This window comes from Schistocerca serialis, chromosome 1 (genome assembly GCF_023864345.2).
Source record: "Schistocerca serialis cubense isolate TAMUIC-IGC-003099 chromosome 1, iqSchSeri2.2, whole genome shotgun sequence".
Lineage (NCBI taxonomy): Eukaryota > Metazoa > Arthropoda > Insecta > Orthoptera > Acrididae > Schistocerca > Schistocerca serialis.
The window spans coordinates 765551749-765579189 of NC_064638.1; the positions used below are offsets into that span (position 1 = coordinate 765551749).

The 27441-nt window shown below is 43.7% G+C and overlaps 1 protein-coding gene across 2 annotated transcripts in view; it reads right to left on the minus strand.

Moving 5' to 3' along the window:
- Positions 1-17674: 17674 nt before the first annotated feature.
- LOC126458167 (Parkinson disease protein 7 homolog) overlaps positions 17675-27441 on the minus strand; it is a 46415-nt gene continuing 36648 nt past the window's right edge. For both annotated transcript variants that reach the window (XM_050095038.1, XM_050095046.1), the window contains exon 6: positions 17675-18210. In XM_050095038.1, coding sequence (XP_049950995.1) covers positions 18092-18210 — 119 coding nt within the window. In that variant the 3' untranslated portion in view covers positions 17675-18091. The remainder of the gene's footprint in view (positions 18211-27441) is intronic.

The following is a 27441-nucleotide window of genomic DNA, read 5'->3' on the forward strand; positions in this document are numbered from 1 at the left end:
AAAACTAGGCACGTGATATATGGAATGTTTCAGTCTGTAGTGCCGCTTTGGAAAGGATTACCATTCCTCCTGGAACACCCAGTGTAGTTACAGGCGATGGCAACGGACTTTCAGATCCAACATTCCGACTGCCACCCAGCCCCATGTTTACCGACACTCACAAGAAACACAGGCTTCAGTGCGTACGACGTGTAACACGCCCGGGAGTACTAATCGGTGGGGTACTTTAAACTGGTTGTCGTTTCGACCGTGCGCCCTGTCCACATCACGTACCTGATAATCCCGCGGCGGTCGTACTGTTCTGCTACACACTGCTGCTGGCTTGCCTGAAATTATCTATCGAAACTCGCAAGTGGGTTTAATGGAGCCACTCAAGTCAAGCACAACACTGTCCTACGTCTGATATGAACATCTATATTCTGAGACGATAAGAAATCACAGGTTGGACTGCTTTCATTCTAAGTCATAAGTTGGTTCAAATGGCTCTAAGCACTATGGGACTCAACTGCTGTGGTCATAAGTCCCCTAGAACTTAGAACTACTTAAACCTAACTAACCTAAGGACAGCACACAACACCCAGCCATCACGAGGCAGAGAAAATCCCTGACCCCGCCGGGAATCGAACCCGGGAACCCGGGCGTGGGAAGCGAGAACGCTACCGCACGACCACGAGTTGCGGGCGTAAGTCATAAGTTCTGATGCCAACTTCAAGATGATCATCTGTCCACAAAATCACTTGAAGCAGCGTACGCGTAACCGAACACGGCGCGGATGATTGTTGATGGTGCGAAAGCCGAATAATCGAACGAAAGTTCTTACGCTCGCCACGCATACACAGATTACTTTTGGTATCAGTCCTCCTTGACACTAATAATGATATAACACTGTCCGTAAAGATAATTTTTCAGTTTTCAGTTCTCACTTGTACGACGAGCGTGCGCGTAACCGTCGCGGCGCGTCTGATTGTTGATAATGCGGAAACGCGATGATCGAACGCACCTCGCAACAAGACACTGGCACTTGACTGCACTCTTTTATGGTAACTAATTTCTACTGATTCACATCAGTTCATTCTGAGAGACCGATCACGGCGCGGGTGGTTGATACTGTGCGACACGCAACGAGAGGTTGCACAAATACGTTATCGGCGGCACTGCTCATTTTTAATTACTTCTTGACGCACTTTCCTCCAAATTACTTCCATATTTCATCACTTTACTGTGATAGCACTTGTAACAAAACTTCAACTTCCATACTAACAATGCTTCTTACATGCAGAGCTACCCACAACACAACAGTTCGGTGACCCGCGCTCGACTGAACAACGCTCTGCCCGCAAAGATACTCCGCAATTAAGCCAGTGATATGATAGTACGCTTACAGTCATAGCATGTGACGTTGCAGATCTTTTTAGTGCCAGTATCCATTTCCAGCGGTTAGAGAGTAACTATTTTAGGCGAGTTTAATAACTCTTAACTGCCTGTTTAAATACATGCAATGACAAAGACACGACCTTCAATGGATATTTTTTCATTGCCATACTGATTTCCCTGTGCCCTGCACGGCGCTGACAGTTCGTGAAGAATGGAGGACAAGGCGATTAGTGTGACGTCACGAGTTCCTTGCGGGGCCCGTATTTCTCGCAGGCGCCGGTTTCTGCACGGTGGCCGTGGGCCCGCGCTCGTCCCGCTGCAGGCTCTCCCAATGCCGGCTGTGCTGCCCTCTCCTGCCGCACAGCGGGGCTCGTCAGCCTGAGCGGCTGCTGTGTCTCTTTAGCTTGTTTATTGACATTAACAAAGCGTTACAACGAAGGAAAACGTTACGCTTCATCAATTCTTTTGTGTATGGTACAGTGGGGAATAGTGAACGGCATACAGCATTGTACAAATACACTACTGGCCATTAAAATTGCTACACCACGAAGAAAAGCAGATGATAAACGGGTATTCATTGGACAAATATATTATACTAGAACTGACATGTGATTATATTTTCACGCAGTTTGGGTGCATAGATCCTGAGAAATCAGTACCCAGAACGACCACCTCTGGCCGCAATAACGGCCTTGATACGCCTAAGCATTGAGTCAAACAGAGCTTGGATGGTGTGTACAGGTACAGCTGTCCATGCAGCTTCAACGCGAGACCACAGATCATCAAGAATAATGACTGGCGTGAGCCAGTTGCTAGGCCACCACTGACCAGACGTTTTCAATTGGTGAGAGATCTGGAGAATGTGCCGGCCAGGGCAGCAGTCGAACATTATCCAGTATCCAGAAAGGCCCGTACAGGACCTGCAACATGCGGTCGTGAATTATCCTGCAGAAATGTAAGGTTTCGCAGGGATCGAATGAAGGGTAGAGCCACGGGTCGTAACACATCTGAAATGTAACGCCCACTGTTCAAAGTGCCGTCAATGCGAACAAGAGGTGACCGAAACGTGTAACCAATGTCACCCCATACCATCACGCCGGGTGATACGCCAGTATGGCGATGACGAATACACGCTTCCAATGTGCGTTCACCGCGATGTCGCCAAACACGGATGCGACCATCATGATGCTGTAAACAGAACATGGATTCATCCGAAAAAATGACGTTTTGACATTCGTGCACCCAGGTTCGTCGTTGAATACACCATCGCAGGTGCTCCTGTCTGTGATGCAGCGTCAAGGGTAACCGCAGCCATGGTCTCCGAGCTGATAGTCCATACTGCTGCAAACCTCGTCGAACTATTCGTGCAGACGGTTGTTATCTTGCAGATGCCCCCATCTGTTGACTCAGGGATCGAGACATTGCTGCACTATCCGATACAGCCATGCGGATAAGATGCCTGTCATCTCGACTGCTAGTGATACGAGACCGTTGGGATTCAGCACGGCGTTCCGTATTACCCTCCTGAACCCACCGATTCCATATTCTGCTAACAATCATTGGATCTCGACCAACGCGAGCAGCAATGTCCCGATACGATAAACCGCAATCGCGATAGGCTACAATCCGACCTTTACCAAAGTCGGAAACGTGATGGTACGCATTTCTCCTCCTTACACGAGTCATGACAACAACGTTTCACCAGGCAACGCCGGTCAACCGCTGTTTGTGTTTGACAAATCGGTTGGAAACTTTCCCCATGTCAGCATGTTGTAGGTGTCGCCACCGGCGCCAACCTTGTGTGAATGCTCTGAAAAGTTAAACGTTTGCATATCACAGCATCTTCTTCCTGTCGGTTAAATTTCGCGTCTGTAGCACGTCATCTTCGTGGTGTAGCAATTTTAATGGCCAGTAGTGTATGTACATGGAAAACATCGTGCCCGCTGCCCACTTCGACATTGGATGCCGCCCGGTGACGTTGCGGTCACGTGACGCGGCAGCAAAAGTATGTAAGTGGAGCAGACGGGGACGGGAGATCACCTTAGCGAAGATATTGGCAGTAAATAGGGAAATCCACTGAGATGGGTGATTCTGACAAAAAGAAGATTATTATTACACAGAACCTGGTCGAATGTTCCCGTGATACTGTCGTGAGACTCTACGGAAAGAGGTAGAAGGACAGTGAAGCTACCACTAGGCGCTAAATGGTCGGACGTCCACGACTCTTCACAGAACATGGGATTCGGTGGCTTGTCTGTTCTGTAATTAGGAGAGATGGTATTCTGTGGCACCTCTGCTTAAAGAACACAAAGTTGGTGTAATCAGAAGTATTTCGAAGCACACCATTTATCGTACAATGTTGAACAAGGAGCTCCGCAGCAGACCACCCTACATGTCCACGTGTTGACCCAACGACATCGTCAATACGATTTCAGTGGGGACGGGACGGTCGGGACTCGACCGTCGGTTAGTGGAAACGTGTCGGCCCTTGGCTCTTCGGTGTACTTACACATGTTTAAGTGAATCGCTTTTATGGAAACAAGTAATTAGTCCAGAGGCTAGATACAATGACGGAGACTGGTCAAGCAGGCCCACCGTGGCAGTGCTTACTCCGCCATAACCAATCCTGGCCGATTTGTTTTTGAATTTTGAACATGGGACACTTTTGCGAAAGTTCCAACAACATTAATAATTCACTGTACTCGTCTCCTCAAGAGATTTCCTGTGGCATTAGGAAATATATGTTCCCAGTAAACCAATTAATGAAAAACATACTTGCTGCGTTACTTCGGTTGATAAACGAATTGAACTGATTAAATATGGAAACAAATTATGTATCCCTAGGTACTATCATATGCCGAAAAATCGCTTAGATATCTCCTACGGTTCATGGAAAAAAGGATGCAAGTTTTGGGTCATCTTTGAAAAATGTGTATGTTGAACATGTAGGAGTTGCTTCGATGGGATGTCACAAAATTCACAGACAGGCATTTCTGGCGTATCGACATCGCAATGAAGGGTACTACTCAACGACATAACATGATGAGGAAGCTATGTCTTTGAAATATACATTCGCACAAGAAAAATGTTAGGATGTGTTGAAACGGTACAGTGGTTTCCGCTCTATAAGCAACAGGTTTCGCTGCTCGCTTGCACCGGGAAATAGAAACAGAGGCGGCTGCGCAGCCAATTTTATTACACGACGCGGCCGGCCGCGGGTGCAACAGAACCCACGTGGACGGGTGGAAAGAAATGTGTCAGGCTTCATAATACGTTTTTATATGTGTCGTGTATTATGCATTTCTTGTACGTGGATGTGAATCTGCACATGAACTTTCCTAATCCTCCTCACACCTTTCCGTGAAGTATGGCCAAATCTTTGTTGGGAAGTAGTTCTGTAGTATAGTAGTGCCAACCTTACTCCTGGCTAGGGGATCAGTGAGACAGCACAGGCAGGTAAAAGTCAAAGACTTTCCAGTGTCACAAGATTTGGGGTGGAGAGATTGGTCACGGCCAAGTGGTTCGACCACCCCCTCCACCGGGGTCCAGGAAGACCTCCGGGTGCCCGCCATATAGGGAGTGTTACAGAAGACGGGTAAGTGAGCAGACGTGCCCTCAGTGCGTCTGTCTCAATGTTCACGCATGGAAGAGAGGTATTTGAATATTTGTACTAATTCTTTTATTTCCAGCTTCGGATTGTGTCAGGTAATGAATGTGCTCGTTTAATTCCGGAAATTTGACCCCCTGTGTTAATGTATCTGGTCCCCAGTTTGCCTGTTATCCTCCTCACATAGTGGATGTCCTATGTAAAATATTGGGAGGCTTCCGTGGTATACATTTGGCCAACGCAATTCCGTCTTGCCCGTAGAAAAGTGCGTGCAGATTCCTATATAATATACCCGAGCTATAATTTGTAAAATTGTAATATCTATAAATTGGAACAATTGTTGCAATCGCTGTAAAATCGAGTGATAATATTTAAAATAAATACGTAATCAATTGTCATCAATATTTAACATACCTTAAAAATCACAAAGAAGTCAAGTTAAAGGAATTCATTTAAAATAAAAGCTATAGAATGCAGAGACCCACACATCAGCGTGTGAGCCCTCCAGCCCCTTGCCTAGTATCGTACAGAAAGGGCACGCTCTCTAGGTAGCGCTCTCAAGCTCCCCTCCCCAGTTATCCGTTGCGCAGTTTTGATTCAGGACTTGACGACATCAACTTTCATCTGGCGTCCCTAGGCAAGGAGGAAAGACGGTAAACTTTCAGTGTGTTCAATAACAACATATCTTTTCGGCTATTTTCGGTTGAAAAATGCGGAATTTGCTGTGGGACATCATGAATAATTCCCGCTTCAGCCCATATAGTTTCATGGAGTTTGTATTGATGTCGGCGCTATATGTGTCCTTAAGGCATCTCTAGCAGAGGTGCTTTCTAAGCAGGTAGCTGTCATTGAGTTTGTTTTGGAGGAAAAGCAGAGCATCGCAGATTTTCATAGGCGCTTGCAGAATGGCCACGGAGACCTGGCGGTGAAAAAACGCACGGTGAGTGGTTGGATGACGCGTCTGTCATCACTGCAACAAGGTCGCACAAACCCGTCTGATCTCCCACGTGCCGGCCGGCCGCACACAGCTGCGACTCCTGCAATGTTGGAATGTGCTGACACTCTGATTGGAGATGACTGACAGATCACAATCAAACACCTGGCTGCACAACTGGACGTCTCTGTTGGTAGTGCTGCAACATTCTGTACCACCTATTTCTGACCTATTTTGTATCTGTATCGATATTTCTGTGTCATTTTGCAGTATTGCTTATGTGTAACATATCTGTCATGGAAATTCTTTGACTGTGTATACATGTTTCAGCTACTTGAATTTTTGAACGATGTTGTTTAAATTGTGCTTGTGAATTTAAATAACTACTAAAATGATTGTTCTGTAATGCACTATAATTGACTTACTCCATAATTAGGGAACGTAGGGTTAAATGTGAAAGATGTGGGAAAGCCCTGCAGCTACGGAACTAGCCTGGCGGACTGGAAAAGGTGTGGTTGGCGCGCAAGTGTCTGGACTGAGCAGTGCTGTGGTTAACATCTCGCTAGCAGTAGCGAATCATAGTGGGTCACATGCCTGGAGTTTTGAAGCCAGAAGAGCTTAAGGGCAGTATTTATGGGCCTCGGATGCAGCATTTGGTGATACCATTATCGTGGCATGGTTTTTGGCCCTATAAAACTATTATTTCGAAGCCAAGAATAACAGTAATAGGGCGAGGCCAACAGTACTGCCCTGACTGCATCGCCGGCAGGTTAACAGCCTCTGCAAATTGCGCCACCAGACTTCCACTAAATTGTTTATACTTGGCACTCTGTAAATAGACCAGGTATCTGCGAAATTTAGTTGATTTTAATAATAATCGTGGTGTTGCTAAAAACTATCTTACACCCGTGATTATCGCAAATCACAAATCTGGACAGGTATGCTATCCTACTGAATTTAATTCCGAGTGTCCTACTTTATTATGAGAAAGTGGTTGAACTTGTATTTAATGTTCTGTTGTCATTTGCTCAGCCAATTAGATTTCTGAGTTGGTCAAAAGACTACTTATGAAAGCACATATGTTATTTAAAGAGTTTTAGTTGTTGTGCTTTACTTAATTAATAATTAATGGTAAACATACTTACCATTTATCATACATACTGGTGTAGTTTTGTTAATGAGCATGGTTCTTCAAACTATGAAAGTTTAAGGGCCCTCATGTACTAGCCCAGTTAGTTAATGAAGCAATGCAAAGGTTCCTTCGGAGCCAGTGTAGTTAGATTTGCGTTCTGTTTAGTTGCATCAAACCTAGTTTAAGAAAGAACTATTTACTGTGTCCTCTATTCTATGGCAGCTTGATATAAATTCAGAATCATTTCAAGCTTTCCCCTGTGCAGTATTGCTACTAGTTTTATTGTGTCGGTAATTGGTTTTACAAACTGTTGCACCTAGTTCATTTAAGGTACGTGTTGTTCAGAGGCATGTGTTACTGTTCACTATCTCGTTGGCCATTTTTTTTGTTAGTAGCACATGTATCTGCAAGGTTAGGTTACTGTGTTGTAGTAGAAACAGAAGTAAGAAAAGAGTTTAGTGTGTGTGTGTGTGTGTGTGTGTGTGTGTGTGTGTGTGTGTGTGTGTCAAAGCTGGTTAGGTTAGCCTCAGCACTGCCTTCTGCTTTATCGTTTAGCTTGACACAAGAATGCTTAGTTAGGCTGGCAACCGATTTTAATATGTAATGTTACAACTTGCTTTTGTGCTGAAAGAGCGTCTGTTCCTGGCCCACCTTTTTACTGTTTGTTATATTCTGCTGGAGTGTCTCGGAAACGAATCCCAGCTTGATTGTTCTGTTTCCATTAGGTTATCTCACTGTCACAACTACTTGCAAATTCCTCGCAGAGGTATAATGTTAGCGTCGATTGCCGTTTAAGGTGGTCGGTGATACTGTTACAACTCGTCCACCATTTCGGGTACTCAGAGGCATGTGCCCGTTGGGTTCGTTGCCGCCTAACAGAAACCATAAAGAGCAACGAAGGACCATCTGTGCGGAATTTCTTGAGCGTTACGAGGCCGACCGTGACAATTTTTCTTGAACATGTCATAGTCGATGAAACTTAGGTTCATCACTTTCAATCGGAAACAAAACAGCATTCCATAGAATGGCGCCACACCACCTCTCCTCGGAAGAAAACGTTCAAAACTTCACCCTCAGCCAGTTAAGTCACGGCAACCGCCTTTCGATACTCTGAAGGGGCTATTATGTTTGACGTCCTCGCTCATAGAGCAGCGATCAACTCGGAAGTGTATTGTGCTACACTCAGGAAACTGAAGAAACGGCTTTAGCGTGTTCGTTCCCACAAAAATGATACCAACTTCTCCTTGTACGTAACAACGCAAGGCCTCACACAAGTCTGCGCACCCGAGAAGAGCTCACAAAACTTGATTGAACTGTCCTTCCTCATCCAACATACAACCCAAATCTTGCATCATCCGACTTGCAGCTGTTTGGCCTAACGAAGGCTGCAACCCGCGGGAAGCAGTACACGGATCATTGAGACGTTACCAATGCAGGAAGACGTTGCGAGGTGCCGGGGTGGAGACGAGTTTGTACCTCTTTAATTCAGACGAATTTTGCATGAGAATGAGACGTGCACTGACCCCCTCCTTATCTACCAGGTAATTAATTATGAGCACAACGGTAACGGAAGGAAATGATGGTGGATCCTTATAGTTGGTAAAATAAGGAGTGCACACTCACAATAATTTAATAAAAATTGTAATCTACTCAAAAAAAGAGAACTTTATAATAATAAACAACAGGAAAAGGGATTCTGCCAATATTTACGAAATGATATGCGGATTAAATATTACAATGAGATTTATTATACATCAGGACATAAATGCACATGATTGTCTACACACACAGTAATTTAAAGGATAGGGTATACTGAGGCCGGCCGGTGTGGCCGTGCGGTTCTAGGCGCTTCAGTCTGGAACCGCGTGACCGCTACGGTCGCAGGTTCGAATCCTGCCTCGGGCACGGATGTGTGTGATGTCCTTAGGTTAGTTAGGTTTAATTAGTTCTAAGTTCTAGGCGACTGATGACCTCAGAAGTTTAGTCGCATAGCGCTCAGAGCCATTTGAACCATTTTTGATAGGGTATACTGAAATATTATGAGAATAAGAGTTGGCTCAAGGACAAGGGGCTCCTACTCTCTGTGATACAATAGATTGACGATAATGACTGGAGGTCCTAATGAATCAAATATTAATCTCCCAACTATATAGCAGTATCGCAATTAGAAGTGAGAGCTCAAATGGGATCACATGGAGAAACAAGCAAGGTGGACTTGAAGCAAAGCGAGCACGCATGCTGCTGAGGGATTCAATATAAAATTGATAAGGTCCTACAATGCCGGAGCCGAAAAATACTGTACCAGTACTGAAATCTGCAGCACGTCGTCGGTAGGCAGCGTCCTGACGATGTAGGCGCCGACTTCTGCCGTGCAGCGACTCTGTGTCAACCCCTGGCCTCGAAGGCTGTCCGAGAATTCCAAGTTCTGCCGAGAACGAGCGACCAAGTCGCAAGCCCCTCCGAATCCGACGAAGATCAGATCCCGAATCTTACTGCCCGCACAATGCAAGGGCGAAGCCAACATTGCTCTACTCTCTACTCTCCTGCGAATCAGCATTCAGTTCTGATTCCAAAATTCCCCCACACTGTCTCAGAACGTCATTCGCGCCAATAGCGAGCGTTCCCTCCAATTTCTAGCAGGGCTTTATGATGTCAACTAGCCTCGGTTTTAGTTGACCAATCATGCCTCCGCTATTCAGCTGAGGGCACTGAACTTGTCGTTTGACCGGCTACGAAAATAACGTGCCCAGACCACCGGCCATCCGGCGCCAGGCAGTCGCACCCTTCAGGGCACAGTCCACAAGTATTCTCAGAATCATGAGAACAATGCAGTCAGTCGGTGCCAGGAATCTTCGTTCCGGACGCGCCGGAACGGCAAACACATAAACTGCAGCGACACTCAGATGTCTCGCAGGTCGTTCCGCACTGCATACAATAGGCGAAACTAGACCGACGTCAGTCGTTCCGCCAGGCGCATCAGCCTATTGTACGAACCCCTCAGAATTCAGGGAAGTGCAGCCCCCAACCGGAAGCACAGTGTGCCGCGTCCTACGATGCTTGCCTCGCCCCCAGGCCACCCACGGAAGTAAAACAACATGTTTAGGAATCAAGTTAAAAGTATTTTTTCAGCTCTCAGTACAAATACTTTCATTACAATAACCTTATTCGGTCTGTTACCACCATGCAATGACATAGAACATTAATAAAATTAATAAAAATGAGAGGAGACATGCCAAAGAGGGCATGGAACCTGTCAACGTTGGCTCCGACGACGTGCACTAGAGTGGAACCATGCAGGCAGATAAGGCCTCCCAGTACGATGGAGTAAGGCCGTCACATTGAACAGTGGTTATGTTGAAAATTAGGGTTTTGTATCCAAACGAGTGGGGAATAAAACCAACTAAATTTCAGAAAAGAAATGTGCTACATTACTTATTGAACACCCCTCGCACAAAATTGAGTAAAAGAATTTATTGCAAAGTCTTGCAGTAGATACTTCGGTGAAAGGTTACGTTAAGCACTCGATGAAATTGTACGAGCAGCGAGCAGAACAGCCGCGATGGCGGCTGCGGCTGCGGCCACACACGTAGAGCCGCGACCGCGCGGGCTGTTAAATCTGCAGGCCGCGCACACCCACAGCCGCGTCGCGCCAGCGCCGCCTGTCAAATTTATGGCGCGTGAAGCGGGCGGCTGCGTGCCTGGCCCAGCGATTGAATTTCGCGGTCCGACAGCCGCGCCCCGCGACACAGGCGTGCGTGGAGGGCTGCCTGCGTGCCAGGCGGCGAGGTGGCAGCAGCAGCAGCAGCAGCAGCAGCGGCGGCTCCTGGGCACGCGGGCACGCCTGGACCACGCCGGAATGCCAGGCGTCTCAAACAGCTCCGCGAGCTATGTGCGTCACAGCCGGCAGTTTGTTCCTCCGTGTATGCGATTAACGGCTCAAATCTGGCTACACGCTATATACACTGCTGGCCATCAAAATTGCAACACCAAGAAGATGATGTGCTACAGACGCGAAATTTAACCAACAGTAAGAAGATGCTGTGTTATGAAAATAATTAGCTTTTCACAGCATTCACAGATGGTTGACGCCGGTGGCGACACCTACAATGTGCCGACATGAGGAAAGTTTCCAACCGATTTGTCAAACACAAACAGCAGTTGACCGGCGTTGACTGGTGAAACGTTGTTGGGATGCCTCGTGGAAGGAGGATAAATGCGTACCATCACGTTTCCGACTTTGATAAAGGTCGGATTGTAGCCTATTACGTTTGCGGTTTATTGTGCCTCGACATTGCTGCTCGCGTTGGTCGAGATCCAATGACTGTTGGCAGAATATGGAATCGGTGGGTTCAGGAGGCTAATACGGAACGCCGTGCTGGATCCCAACGGCCTCGTATCACTAGCAGTCGAGATGACAGGCATCTTATCCGCGTGGATGTAACGGATCGTGCAGCCACGTCTCGATCCCTGAGTCAACAGATGGGGACGTTTGCATGGCAACAACCATCTGCACGAACAGTTCGACGACGTTTGCAGCTGCATGGACTATCAGCTCGGAGACCATGGCTGCGGTTACCCTTGACGCTGTATCACAGACAGGAGCGCCTGTGATGGTGTAGTCAATGGCGAACCTGAGTGCACGAATGGCAAAAGGTCATTTTTTCGGATGAATCCAGGTTCTGTTTACAGCATCATGATGGTCGCATCCTTGTTTTGTGACATCGCAGTGAACGCACATTGGAAGCGTGCATTCTCATCGCCATACTGGCGTATCACCCGGCGTGATGGCTTGGGGTGCCATTGGTTACACGTCTCGGTCACCTCTTGTTCGCATTGACTGTGCTTTGAACAGTGGATTTCCATTTCAGATGTGTTACGACCCGTGGGTCTACCCTTCATTCGATCCCTGCGAAAACCTACATTTCAGCAGGATAATGCACGACTACAAGTTGCAGGTCCTGTACGGGCCTTTCTGGATACAGAAAATGTTCGACTGCTGCCCTGGCCAGCACATTCTCCAGATCTCTCACCAATTGAAAACGTCTGGTCAATGGTGGCCGAGCAACTGACTCGTCACAATACGCCAGTCACTACTCTTGATGAACTGTAGTATCGTGTTGAAGCTGCGTGGGCAGCTGTACTTGTACACGCCATCCAAGCTCTGTTTGACTCAATGCCCAGGCGTATCAAGGCCGTTATTACGGCCAGAGGTGGTTGTTCTGGGTACTGATTTCTCAGGATCTATGCACCCAAATTGCGTGAAAATGTAATCAAATGTCAGTTCTAATATAATATATTTGTCCAATTGATACCTGTTTATCATCTACATTTCTTCTTGGTGGAGCACTTTTAATGGCCAGTAGTGTATATGTCACCAGTAGTGTGTGTTTACTGCTCAGGACCACCTGTGTATCTGCGAACGTTTTTAAGCTTCGATACGGTAGGAGCGTCAATGTATCTGTGTGTTATTAATCTAAGAAACCTACATAACCTCCTAAGTGAATATTTTTCTTTCAAGCTCCTCTGCCTCGATGGGTAATAGCCCTTAGCGCTGGCTGCCTCAGTCGTGCAACGTGCCTTGCTCAATTATTCAAACATTGCAGCTTTGATTTTTAGTTAATGCATCGAAATTAAAATTTGTTAGGATCGACTATAATGTATTAAAGGCGACCGGGGGACCCGTGGAAAAGTTTCATATTTTTATACTTTTAAATAAAGACAGTATTTCGAATAAGTGAAGTCGTTGGGATAAAGGTAGATGTGCGAATGCTGCCCTCTGATTAGGTGTCTGAGCTGCAGCCAACCTTTTGGAGTAACGCTTCTCACTGACAGCTTCTAATGTCCTTTTTCTTGACATCGTAAACTTATCATTTATTGTTTATGAAAGTAGTATTTACACCACCACGTTTCTGACAGAAATTAATAATTAATGAGAAAATACCAACACAAAATAAAATAAGCAAAGAAAAGTAATTTACTGCTCATGACAACATTTGAGTTTTATCAGTTCATCAGTTGCTCGTAAATTCTAACTTTTGACGGCAGTGTACATTTACCTGTTGGTGAAGAGAAATGTAATGAGAAATACGAATATAAAATACAAAGAAGTAAGCAAATGCGTAATGTATCGGTCAGAACGTAGTATTATCTACTTACCTGGTATATCACTAAGGGCACTGTAACCTTTTACTGGATTTGGAGATTTTAATTGCACTCCGTATTTTATGTAAGGACGTTAGGCCATAGCGCAACAGGCAAATCACAACCCAAGGTGACGAGAACAAATATGTTCATCGTTTCGGAAAGTCTATTCGTTTAGAGAAGTCAACTTATACGACAGGCGGAGAACGAACTACCGCAGTGGCCCCGGTTATGGTTCAAATGGCTTTAAGCACTATGGGACTTAACATCTGGGGTCATCAGCCCCCTAGACTCAGAACTACTTAAACCTAACTAACCTAAGGACATGATACACATCCATGCCCGAGGCAGGATTCGAACCTGCGACGGTAGCAGCCCCGTGGTTTCAGACTGAAGCGCCTAGAACCGCTCGGCCACCGCGGCCGGCGCCAAGGTTATTATCTACGTAAATCATGTATACAAATTATTCAGTTAATAAGTAGTTTAAAACAAATTGCAGTGTACCCACAGGAATCAAATCATCAGTGTCAAAATAACAGTAATCGCCCTCTACAGACAAGCGAGACCTCGAGTTCGTGCCACCTCCAGTACTTACAATCGCGTCTCTGCCGCACGCAGACATCACAACCGCTTCTCCGTTCATTGAGTCTCCGACTACTCACCATCCTTAAAATTTTTTGTCTTCTTCCCTCTTTTCGGTATTTCCACCTCACCTCGGTTTACGTACGAACAGCGATATTAGGCGTTTGATTCCAACCAAAAAGAAGATTTCCTTCCGACACAACTTCCCGCCAAAAAGTACGCATCTCTTCCCGAATCCAATCATACTAAAATATCGTCTCCTGATTTAAGACCTCTACGCTAAAGACATTGACGTCAAAAGCTCTGTGCGTGACTGCCATGTTTTCGTTCAAAGTTTTAGTCTCTCATTCAGGCCCTGTCTTATAGAGATCAACGCACTGGCTGTAAGGCTCCAGAGTCACTTGCAATCACCTCCATGATTTTTTCCTCCAGCGAGTTTGGCTGCCCCGCTTCCTAAAAGCCTCCCTGTTGCGTCACCTCAGCCTGGCGCCATGATATCGCCAAGCCAGCTCCGCATGCAGCAGGTCGGAAGAATGCATTTCAGGTCCCTGTCCCTAAAACAAGCCACGTAAAAGTCACTCAGTTCTCCTCGCTGATTAATTATTATGGAAAGCACGCGCGCTACGCGTATATATATATATATATATATATATATATATATATATATATATATATATATATATATATATATGTGTGTGTGTGTGTGTGTGTGTGTGTGTGTGTGTGTGTGTGTGCCTACATGCATGCGCGCGCGCTTATCTTTAATTTTTTTTAGCTCTATGCGACTTAACTTCTGAGGTCATCAGTCGCCTAGAACTTAGAACTAATTAAACCTAACTAACCTAAGGACATCACACACATCCATGCCCAAGGCAGGATTCGAACCTGCGACCGTAGCGGTCGCTCGGTTTCAGACTGTAGCGCCCAGAACCGCACGGCCACTCCGGCCGGCTATCTTTAATTGTGTAGTTTCGTTCGATTTCTCTTACTTTCTCCAGAAGTGAAATCTTATAAAGCCGTACCTCCAACCCAACTTGAAAAATTGCGACTAACGATGACCTATAATTATAATTTTGTGCACTTCAATAGCCAGCTGCAGCTCTTGCTACCGGAGAGTTATCCAACTGGGGAAAAGGGAACTAAAGTGTAACGTGGTATCCGAACCACTTGGCGCTCCTGGCGACTCCTTACATCCCTGAGAGGTGAAGGCTACATTAAAGGCAGAAGTAAAATTTCCTTAGTCCGGCGGGAGTTCGATTCCGCGATATCTCCGTTCCGGAGCAGACATTTTACCGCTACACAACCAGACCAGACAGGGAGACCCATCCGATGTAGGGTCGTTACGAATCGTGAGTTAAATGTACTTTACATCCGAGGATTGCTCAGCTGTTTATACAGAGCATATACCGTAAAAATTACAAATAGCCTACAATTCCTACAGTTAATGGCAATATATGACATCAGTGGATGTGTTTTTAATAAAAGCCAGGATTCACCTATCTTCAGAGGTTGAGCATAAAACGGACGAAATCAGTTGCAGTATTCTCAGTAGTGTTACATTTGAGTTTTAAATTTAAACACACATAGGAAAGGAGACACATAGTCAAACGTCTGAGCTTCACTGGTAGCGAAAAGGTCAGGCCAGTCACTGATGATGGTGGTCCTTCCCGCTCATAAATGTAGGACCAGAACAAGAAAGGCGAAGAGAATAACCCTCGATTTCTTTTCATCAGGTAACCATTCCCTTTCCTGTTTTAATGCTCTTACCCATTTGATCGTTACTATCATAAGATCAAGACTCCTTTTCCAGAGCCGCAATGAATGGACCTAAAAAAAAGCCACTTGAAGTTCTAAAACCATGCTGAACGTCCAAATTTAAATGAAACCGTGTTTCCTCAGACAGGTAAGCGGTTTGACCCACATTCACGTAACTGTTTGGTTTTCCCATTGTGGCAGGCCTTCCCTTGCAAAAATGTAGAAGTAAAACTAAGTTTAAACTAATGTAGATAAAATTTATATAATGACATGACTGTTTCAGTAGGCAACAGTTCTTACTATTTTTTCAGCAAAGTAACATTGGCGATTTATTAGACACAGTGCTGTAAATATACCAACGTTTCAACATTCTTTTGAGATGCAAAAATATCTATGTAATATTTTTTGTAGGTGAAGTTTAACAAAATGTGGATGCACTTATAAAGCCAATTAAACCAATTTTAACTACATAAAATGGCAAACACGTAACTTAATTCATAAACAGAAATATCTTCTTGTAACTGGAACGATTCATAAGAAATTAGGAGAAACGACAAACAACATTATTCACTTAAAGCAGTATAGAACATTAATTTATGGACGTGGTGTAAAGAAAATATTTCGACAAGTATCAAAATGTGAATGTTTGCAATGTGACATGTGTTGCTGTCGAAATCAGTACACTATGTTTTGCACTTTGACGCAGCGAGGTGACTACTCGAAGATTTCCCAAGAATGTACGTGAGCAGATTAGATGGTAAAAATTGTCGAATTCAGCATATTCTGCAATTGCCTGAGGTGAATTGTCTATGACAAAACCTACGCGGTACGTTTTACGACCCCTGTTTAGAACTTGTCCAGTCTCTCCAGTCTACGGTTGCAGAAAATGTTTCATCTCTTGAGAACTTTGTGGTATATCTTCATTGAGCTGGGGTTCGCAGCTGCGACAAATGGTTTGAGTGATTTGATACTACCTGTGGCTGTTGTTTTTTTTTTTTATTTGTGTACTATTGTATAGTTTCGGTCTTAGCCATTTTCATATACCCTGCTAAAGGAAGCAGCAGAAATTCAACAGTAACAAATCAGATGACAAAAGTGCAAGGATTAATAAAAGCTTACTATTCATGACACCTCTTTGTATAATCTCATGTGACTGAATAAATCATCTCTTTAAGTCTGGTGTAGTAGAGCATAAGATCTCTGCAACAACATACTCCGTAGTTCCCATATTAAATACTGTGCGATCATAATGCGTAATTTGGGTGCAATGGATCGTAGACACACTTTTAAATGAGTGATGTGCACACGTGTGTGTGTGTGTGTGTGTGTGTGTGTGTGTGTGTGTGTGTGCGCGTGTGTATGTCAGTGTGTGTGTGTGATTTTGATGTATAACAAATGCAGCGAAGATATTTACGGATTTCAAAACAGATATTTTTCAAAGCACTATAAAGACTTACTTGAAAAGAGTTATTTGATGACCTCGACTCTAAACACTGGTGACAGTCAATGAGAATCAAGAGTTACTGCATGTAAAACATGGTAGGTGATGTGCTTTATTGATATTAGTTGATAGTTTCACGATGAACCAAGAAATGAAAGTTTCATCTCTAATTCCAGCTTCTCACTGACGGTAAGTTTGCAGAATCTTTGCATGTAAACAGTGGTAAGTGCAAAAACATAACCGCCAGTAGTAGTATTACGTGTTGTGTTCGTGCCAAGAAATTGTTTTTCGGTGATGAGCTGTACAAATCGGAGGTGATGTGGATAACTACGACTCAGATAAAGATTCCGAATATGTTCAGGAATGCAAATGGGCCTCAATAGTTGTTGCTAATGAGCAGATAATAATAATTACTTAAGCAAGTAAACAATGTTAAGCTATATCCCTTACCACGGTCTACGTGAATTTACGTGAGAGTGTGATGACAGAAATGTTAGAGGTCACCCCTCTCATCATTTACGTGCTCTAGTAAGGTGACAATAAAAATAATTTTGTATTTTGCTGAATCAAACAAGTAATTTTTGAGTTTGTTATACTTTGTTATTGCAAAAATTTGTAATGCAAAATCTTAGTATCATAAACTGAAACAGTTTTAGCATTTTGAATTTATATTTTTCAGAGGTTTCACAGTAACGTTTTGCTAACTCGCACAGTAAGTAAACAATCGTAAGTAAATGATTACTCACGTTTGCAAGTAAATGAGTGCTCACTGAAAACTTTTTAAGAATAATATTTTTAATAGGTTTTGCAAGTTAAAAAATGTAGCGTTGTATTGGAAACATTTGAAAAAATGACATACCGGAATAAATAAATCACAATTGATGCACCTGAAATTCCAGCTTGTCCTTAATCATTGTTTACAGCCAGTTCTTCAATTTGGTAGCTCATCCTCAACGTTATCTACAAGTTATATTACCATTAAGTTGCCTACCACGCCAAAACTACGAGGACCATTTACGCATATGGAGAGATGGAATATCACTGTATTTGCAAACGTGAGGGTGGACAAAGTGTGTGTTCTCGTATTTTGGTGTGAGCGCTGAGTACGTAGGAGGCGTGGCCCCCTCACGCCAGCAGCATCGCCTTGGCCACGGTGAGCGCTGCCTCCTTGTCCACCATCTCCTCCACGATACGCAGAGCGAAGTCGAACGCCGTGCCCGGTCCACGGCTCGTAATGAGCTTTCCTGTGGGCGCATCAACATTATTAGGTTCAATTAACATATCTTACATACACTATAAGGCAAAGAAACGACCCATTACAAAGAAATTATCCGAATGGGACGGAAATTAGTACATGTACAGACAATCAAATTACAACAATTCCAGAAAAAATGGATGATTTATTCAAGAGAAAGAGCTTCTCAAATTGAACAAGTCAATAACGTGTTGGTTCATTTATGGCGCTTATTCAAGCAATTATTCGGCTTAGTACTGATTGATAAAGTTGTTGGATGTTCTCCTGAGGGGCACCGTGCCAAATTTTGTCCAATTACCGCGTTTGATCGTCAAAATCCCTAGCTGGTTGGAGGCCCCAGTCTATAATACGCCAAACGCTCTCAGTTGGGGAAAGATCCGGCGACTTTACTGGCCAAGGTATGCTTTAGCAAACACGAAGACAATCAGCAGAAACCCTCGTCGTGTACAGGGGGGCATTACGTTGCTGGAACGTAAGCCCAGAATGGCTAGCCATGAAGGGCAACATCACTCCTGGTAGTTGGGCCACATGGCGGGCGGCAGTCAAGTTGGTATCCCATCGCTATCGCGTCTCCAGACTCGTCTTGGTCCTGGAATCTCATTAAAGAGAGTAGAATTATCGTCAGTGATGAGTCCCGCTTCGAATTGAGCTCCAGTGGGCAACGAAGACATGTCTGGAGACGCCCTGGACGGTAGAGGAATACCAGCATGACTGTCGCCCGCCACACGGCCCGACAACCTGGGGTGATGGTTTGCGGTGCCATTTCTTTTCGTATCAGGACCCCTTTGGTTGTCATCCGTGGCATCCTTACAGCACAGCGGTACACGGTAATAGGACGGTATTCGGAACAATATCTATCAGGAGGACATCCAACAGAGGCGGGCAGACGTCTTTCTGACTTAGTCAACTTGTGAAACTCTCTCTTGAATAAATCAGTCGGTCTTTTGAGAAATAAAAATCATTTGTTTGTTTGAACATGTACATCACATGTACACTGAACATGTACATCACATCTATCAGATTCCGTCTCCTTCGGATAATTCCTTCGCTGTGTGACTTTTTTCTTTTCTCTTAGAATGTATTATATAATATTTTAACATTGGAAACATTGGAAACCCATTGGAAAACGAGAGCTCGTGTAACATCAACATAATCTAACGATACCTTGGAAGAATACGAAACAATGGTTGCGCAGTCTGCTCAGTTTTTAATGTTACATCCAGGGGTGCCAACAGTCCCATATTGTAAGAGATTTTCCGTAGTTGAGGATTAAAAACTATCCCGTATAGACCTTATACAGGACGCTAAAATCCTTCATTTAATGTTTTCCAGCAATGTAGCATTTTCGTGAAACTCATTTGTCGAAATTACATCAATGCTAAGCCTATGTGTTGCAGATCAATATATATAAGTAACATTTGTCGGAATCACACTATCTCACCTTACGAATATATTGTTACACTAACATTCTCCCCAAGAAGACTAATAATTTCTTCTCTGCCGGGCCTACAGCGTCATGAGGTCAAATTATGACATCTATACATATTTTAAAATGGATATATATATATATATATATATATATATATATATATGTGTGTGTGTGTGTGTGTGTGTGTGTGTGTGTGTGTGTGTGTATGTGTGTGTGTGGTGAGCCCTCACGTATGCCGCTAAATGCACCTACAAAATTTTATAATGACACCACATATACTTTAGGAGAATGTCGTCATAAACATTGAGATTCGTGAACAAATGCCGCATTGTGCATGACGCTTGAATGTATTACTTATTTGCTAGTAAGTTTACTCCCAATATATTTCGCAGTCAGTATCCACCCATGGGGCTGAAAGTACCTACACATATATATCATTATACAACAAATAGTTCAAGAGATATGCCAGCATAAAAACTGATATACGAGAAATAATGATGCATCATGTAGGAAGTTTTAAAACATTTATTCCTTACTACCGAGACAGTCCTACAGTCGAGTCAACTTAAGAAAATCCCTGACTCCTTGCAGCGCTTTGGACAGTTCTCAGTGAAAAGAACAGCCGTCTATAGAGCTTTGAATAGGCGTTTCCATAGAGACATTTACAAAATCGCGTTGTAATCACGCCAAGCAGCTGCGCCCGGCCTACAGAAACGGTTCGAGATCATCTCACACCGATTCTACTGCTGGAGTATATATAAGGCTTCGTTTCTAACAGGAAATTGTCAAAATGAATGCCCGGGAAACACACGTCTGTCAACTAGTTTTTATATAAACCGACTCCCAGTTAGCTGCAAAATATTGTATGTAGCTTATTCTGGTGGTATTTCTTTGTTTTACAGTTTTACTTACGTCCAGGTGGAATGACGTTCATATTTGAGCGGAAATTTGTCTAGTGACAAGTTGTACAAATCATGTAAGTTCGTTTGTATAAAATAACATGTTTACAGATGAAATGACATTCCTCGCCCCCACGACGCTTTATCTTTGAAGAGTAAATCGTATCTCTGAAGGTCAGAGATGGTGATTGTGTATCACAGAATTAGAATTTTGTTGTTAATGCGTGGAGGTAAAAATGTTTACCTCCATGTGTTAACTGCAGTTAAAGGTTGTCCACTGTTTTTGTGTCACTCACGTGACTTTTTTTCCGTTTCGTTTTTCTAAAATTGCAATAAACTTTTCTAAATTATTTTTATCTTTCAAACTGGTTTGTTCTTTGAGGAAAGTGTTTAGATATTTATTCGTATGTGTGTAAATTTCCAGTTCTTCCATAATGTTCATAGTGGACCAGGCGTTTGTAGAATTGTATGTCCCGACTGCCATCCTATGTCACAAATGTCGCACTATGTGTGACAAGCCGCTAAACTGCTTGAAGCCAGGTTTAGCGATCTTGTCGCCTTAGATCGAAAAATTACGACAGAAAAACCTAACTGCGCTGCTTACGTTCTTGAAAGTGGGCATATTCCACCTGATTTGTTCTCACACATGAGATTGCTCCATCCATGTGAGAAGGATATACGTGAGGACCTAGTGGATGCATATGAAGGCGCTATTTGCGATTACACTTCTTCTAGATCGCATGTGAGTACATGGTTTTTGGGGACAAATAAGATGGTTGGAACTTTAATAGTGGCAACTATTTATTTACTGCTCGTACAAAATAGATACACGTCTCAAAGTTTTACTGACCTTCAGAGTAGTCACCAACATTGTGTATAACCCGTTGCCATCGATGTGGAAGTCGTAGGATACTCTTAGCAGTGCCAGTTGAGTTGACAGTTCGAGCGACACGGTCTATTGCCCGACGAATTTGTAGTAGTTCCGAAGCGGATGCCGTGAAGTGTTTCCTTCGGTTCAGAAACTGAGTTGAACTTACGTCAGGGGAGTGCAGTAGGTGGTACAGCACTTAGCAGCCCCACCAGTCAAACAAATCAGTAGCAGCTTGCACTTCACGTGCTTGAGCATTGTCCTGCAAAATGATGGCCAGATCCTGCCAAAAGTGTCATCACTTCTGTCCCTAAGCTAGTCGTAGTTTGTGTCCCAAAAATGAACAGCATTGAAGGTCAGTAAAACTTAGAAACACGTATATATTTTGTACGAGCTGTAAATAAATAGTTGCCACTATTAAAGTTCCAAACCTCGTATAGTGCATTTCCCAAGTTATTACATGATGTAGTTGAAAGTCTGTTTTAACACCAAACTGAGTAAATTATAATTCATTTTTATGTGAAGATTATGAGAAAGAACATCACAAAACAGAAAGATTTCGGGTACTTTTGACTTAATGCTTTTGGTGCTGTATCTTGTACTCCATTGCCTGTTCCCATTCGTTCCAATGTGCTTAGAAGATAACAGTGTTTCAATAAAAAAATTTGGTACTTAAATCAGATCTTTTGAACAAGATGTTTTGTATTTTAAACAATGTTCAGTTGTAAAGTATTCAGCAATAACCAATGCCACTGCCTAGTTCGTACCACAACGTATGTATGTATGGAAAACATAAGTTACTATGCTCAGTTACAACCACCTTATTTGTTTTACGTACGTAAGTTTTATAAAGTCTAAAATACAAATAAAATGATGACACATAGTAATTTCAAAATAAATACCGTTTGTTAAAATATCACACATGAACAGAGGGTGCTGTAGATTAATTTGACGTACACCGAAACAGACTTCATTGTAACTATAAACAGCGGGCTCAGTGTGAACTCAGCCTTTGATATGAACACTCCAGTTGGGACTACGTGTAGATATAAGTGGTGTTAATATTTTAACTTACATTTACCGATCTGTATTTTATCACTGACTTGCATAAATTTTAAACAACTGTGCACGTAAAAAGTCATGCAGGTTACCTTATTGTACCTCTAACGACACGTGAATTTCCTAATCGAGTGGTGTAATACATGAAAACTTCAATTAAATACACAGAAAAGTCAAGCCACCATCTTATTATGTTGCACCACCCGGCGTTTCCGTCGTCCAGACTTCCATCTCTCCATCTACAACCAACCCATCCCTCTGACTAACATGGAATGCACATCTCCTAATAATCCAACACAAAGGCCGAAACCGACTAAAACTACACACAGAGGCAGCACCTCGGGTCTACATCCTTCTACTATCATCCTCACCTACAAAGCCCTTATCCGCCCCATCCTAAATTAAGCCAGTGTGCCTGGATTTCTGCCTCGCCTAAATTCTATCAGTCCCTTGAAATCCTGGAAAGACGTGCACTCCGCCTCGCCTTCCGCATCCGCCTACCTTTCCCAAGTCTCATTGCGTGCCTACTCATCCATTAGCCACACTTCTTGTACTTCTTCCCAGAGCACCTTCGGATGCCATACAATAATCGCAAAATTCAGCTCCAGCACCCAGTTTCCCACCCACTGATAACTATTCCAGATAGCCTGCTGCGCCGCTACATCCGTATTCCACCTTCCATGCGCTGCCATGCCTTAACCATCCTCTGCCGCCTGAATTTTAACCAACTCCTACTCCCCAACGATGAATTCCGTTCTGAGACATGGCCTTCTTTCCAACACTAATTACAACGTTCCGTCTCATACTAGCCTCCCATTTTCTTCTTCCCACTTCATCCACCTTGCTGACTTCTAGTCGACACCTGCGGTTCTACAGGGCCCCATAGTCATACTCATCATCGCACCTTCAACCTGACATTTTTTCATGTGTCACCTACGATCCCATTACACCATGGCATCATTCACTTTCATCGATGACTGTACTTTAACCATAATTTAAAACTGTCAAACGAATTTTAAAAACCGTCGGTATTTTCCATCTACGTGAATTTTACAAAATCCTCCTTTATTGTCACTTGCTTTTATGTAAAAATTGTCGATATCATCCGACTATGTATTTTTTACAAAATCATTTATTACCTTTTGTATACATTAACCATCTTTAAATATAGTTCTACATCCTCTGGCTGAAGAGCGATTTTATACACTGTCCGGCCGCCCCCTTTGTGGGGAACTGAAAAAAAAAAACCTTATTGCAACTGGCTCCTTGAACGTCTTTTAACAATGAAGATGGGCACACAGTGAACTAAATCTCGATCTGGATTTGTAATACACATTATTTGCGATTGATTCCTGTATATTTTACTATTTAAGTCTCTTTCTCAATCAACAAACACAAATACCGCGTTTCTTCCACTGACTGTTCCTATTTCCCGAATGCTCTTGAGGCAAAAGACTTTTTCCACATAGAACCTCCTTTTTTCTGGAACCTCTTTCAAATTAACTTGTTCTTCCATTACGTTTAAATTACTTTGCAACAACAGGTAGCAGGAAAATCCGTAGATAGCTGTTTGGGCTGTTCAGTCTCCATTCTTATGTGATGGATTTATAACGGTGCATTTCCGGTCTCCAGAGACTTTTTATCTTTCGTATAAATTGCAGATCGGATGATGAATGTTCTGTTTCTTTGTACCCTCTAATTTTCTCATTTCAGATACTATACCTTCGCTCTCGACGCTCATTTGTTTTTGCGTTTTTGGCAATCTTTTATTTTATTTGGATAAGACTCAGTGGTTTTGCCTCCGTGTGAAGAATTCTGGTGGTTTCGTCTGTTGTTGCCTGATTTAGGTGGTTTTCAAAACAAAAGTCGAAATGGTGCTAATTCTCGCTGTTTTTTAGTACCAAAACGATGTCCCTCCTTTTGAAACAGAGATTACTACAGTTATAATCCTTCTTTAAAAGTTCCCTAGAGCTCTGTATTTGTCTGTTCTTTAAGCATTCTTCCAGACCAGAATGAGATTTTCACTCTGCAGTGGAGTGTGCACTGATATGAAACTTCCTGGCAGATTAAAACTGTGTGCTTGGATAGCTCAGTTGGTAGAGCACTTGCCCGCGAAAGGCAAAGGTTTCGAGTTCGAGTCTCGGTCCGGCACACAGTTTTAATCTGCCAGGAAGTTTCATTCTTCCAGACCTTCAAACAGGTTTTTATCTTATTCCCCTTGTACACTTATCAGCCAGAACATTATGACCACTGATTACTATCGATATAAACTCGTCCAGGCAATAGCAGCGTCATCTGGCGAGGAATGACTACTAGTCAGACTCACGCACGGTGTATATAGTATCAGTGAGTGTGCTGTCCATGTTTACATTGGGGAAGCCGCGCGATCTATCTGAGTTTGATCGAGGGCACATTTTGATGGCCCGGAGACTCGGCACAAGCATTTCGGAAACTGCACGACTTGTTGGGTATTCGAGCAGGGCTGTGCTGAGCGTCTTCAACATGTGGCGAAACCGAGATAAAACCACATCCAGACGTCGTGAGGTTGGGCGGCCATCCCTCATTACAGATGTCGTATGTCCCAGGTTGGGCAAGTGGCGAACTGTGACGGAACCGGCATTGGACTTTAATAATTGCAGAGTACAAGTGTGTCTGAACACACAGTGCACCGAACACTCATAACGATGGGCCTCCGCAGCCGACGCCTATGTATGTGGCAATGTTAACATCGCGGTATCCTATAGTTCGGGATGGACACAGGTTAGCGGCAGTTCCATTATGCTCTGGGGAACGTTCACTTGGGCATCCATGTGTCCAGTGGAGCTCGTGCAAGGCACCATGACGGCCAAGGGGTATCGTACACTGGTTGCAGACCTCGTACACTCGTTCAAGACGATCATCTTTCCCGACGGCAGAGGCAGAGGGATAATGCTCCACGCCACTAAGCTAGGAGTGTGATGGAGTGGTTCGAGAAACACAGCGGCGAGTTCCAATTGATGTACTGGCCCTCCAACTCGCCAGACACGAATCCGTTCGAACACGTGGCGCCAGAGCTCATCGCTCCCCTCCCCGGAATTCACGGGAATTAGGTGAGTTGTGTGTGCACATGTGGTGCCAACTCCCTTCGGCGACCTAGCGAGGCCTCATTGCTTCCATGCTACGACGCGTCGCCACTGCTATCCGTACCATAGGTGGAAATTTCGGCTATTAGGAGGGTGGTCATAATGTTCTGGCTGATCAGTATATATCGTCTGATGATGCAACAGTCTGATCTTCGTTAAATAAGGTTTATTTCTTCCATAGTTTGGTTGGAATACTACATCTTTCAAGGCCACCGAGCGAGGTGGCGCAGTGATTAGCACACTGGACTCGCAATCGGGAGAACGACAATTCAAACCCGCGTCCAGCCATCCTGATGCAGGTTTTCCGTGATTTCCCTAAAATCCCTTCAGGCAAATGCCGGGATGGTTCCTTTGATAGGGCACGGCCGATTTCCTTTCCATCCGTCCTTAATACGATGGGATCGATGACCTCGCTGTTTGGTCCCCTCCCCCAAATCAACCAAACTAATCTTCCAAGACCTCGATCTCTAGACGAGGGTATCGTCACACCTTTTGTTTCGTCGTATGTATTTCCATTTCTTTTTCTTGTCTCCCGTATTATGATCTGCTTTTGCTATTAACTGATTTCTTCCCAGCAGCCCATATTCACCTGTGACAGACTGAAGTAACCATTTCTTTGGTTTTTTAAATTTTTATCTACTTTTTTCACGCAACACCTAAATTAGTGTTGGAAAGACTTTATTTTACATCATATTTCATGTAGTTGCTAATTTACGGAAAGGAATAGTTTTAACGCATGTTTTCGTGAATGTTAAAAGTTAATGTAATCAACTGTAGGCCGTAAGAAAATCGCTTTGCGAACCGTCAGTTGTTCAGACACAGGCGACAAAATTGTGCCATCTTAACTGTTTGAGTACGTAACTTTATCCATAGTACAAAAGTAGATCCTGAATGCATTAGTACATGTCTCTGGTCCACGTGATGTTTCTTGTACATCTTTCTGTACTCAGATAAAACTGCAAAGTCAAAATTGAATTTACTTAGCCGCTACAAGAAAGGAATATAAAGTGACGGAGAGCATTTGACATAATAGAGACGTTAAGAGAACCTTACGCTTTTTACAGACTCGCTACTAGAACAAACCTCCGTGTATAACGTCACCGCCTGTTCCGTTGGAGCGTACAGTCACTGTCTTGCTTTCTACAGGCAAAATGTTATGTATTTCATTATTTCTCTCCTCGCGTAGCGTTAACATCCAACGAAGACCACAATACAGTAGCAGTTCCGTTTCTAAGTAGTTGACAGATGGTATAGCCAAAATAGGCGATGCAGTGTTTGTATCTTAAAGACCTAGTAATAAGCATGACTGGACCATTTCCCAACAGAGTGCACTCAAGTTAGCTGAAGTACGAATTGCGACAGACTTCTGATCCTCTCGAGCTACGAACAGCACGCGCTATGCCAGCTCACGTGGTGGCAAGTAGCAGCTGTTTTACTTGTTCCTAGCCTGTGGACTTTATTTTCTTGTCCCCTATCTCTTCCTCCCTTGTGCTAATATGTTTCTCCCAACATCACACTGGAATCTTTGTCTCTCCCTATTGTTGTTACTCTCAAACCGCTCCTTCCGGCGCCAAGTTAAATTATTGCTGGATGGCGAAGCATGTATCCCGTTAACAGTTCCCAGTTCCTTTTTCTTGGTAGGGATGTTTTGTAGGCTACTTTCCTACACATTCTCTCACACTTCCTCATTTCATACTTTACATTTCAATTACAAATTGGTTCTAAGCTTAGAAAGTAGCCATGATGATAGACTTCTGATATTTAAATTCAGGTGCGCCAATACATCTAGTTTATATTATTGTGCTAATCATCAGTGAGGAGGAAGAACATCAGGGTTTAACAT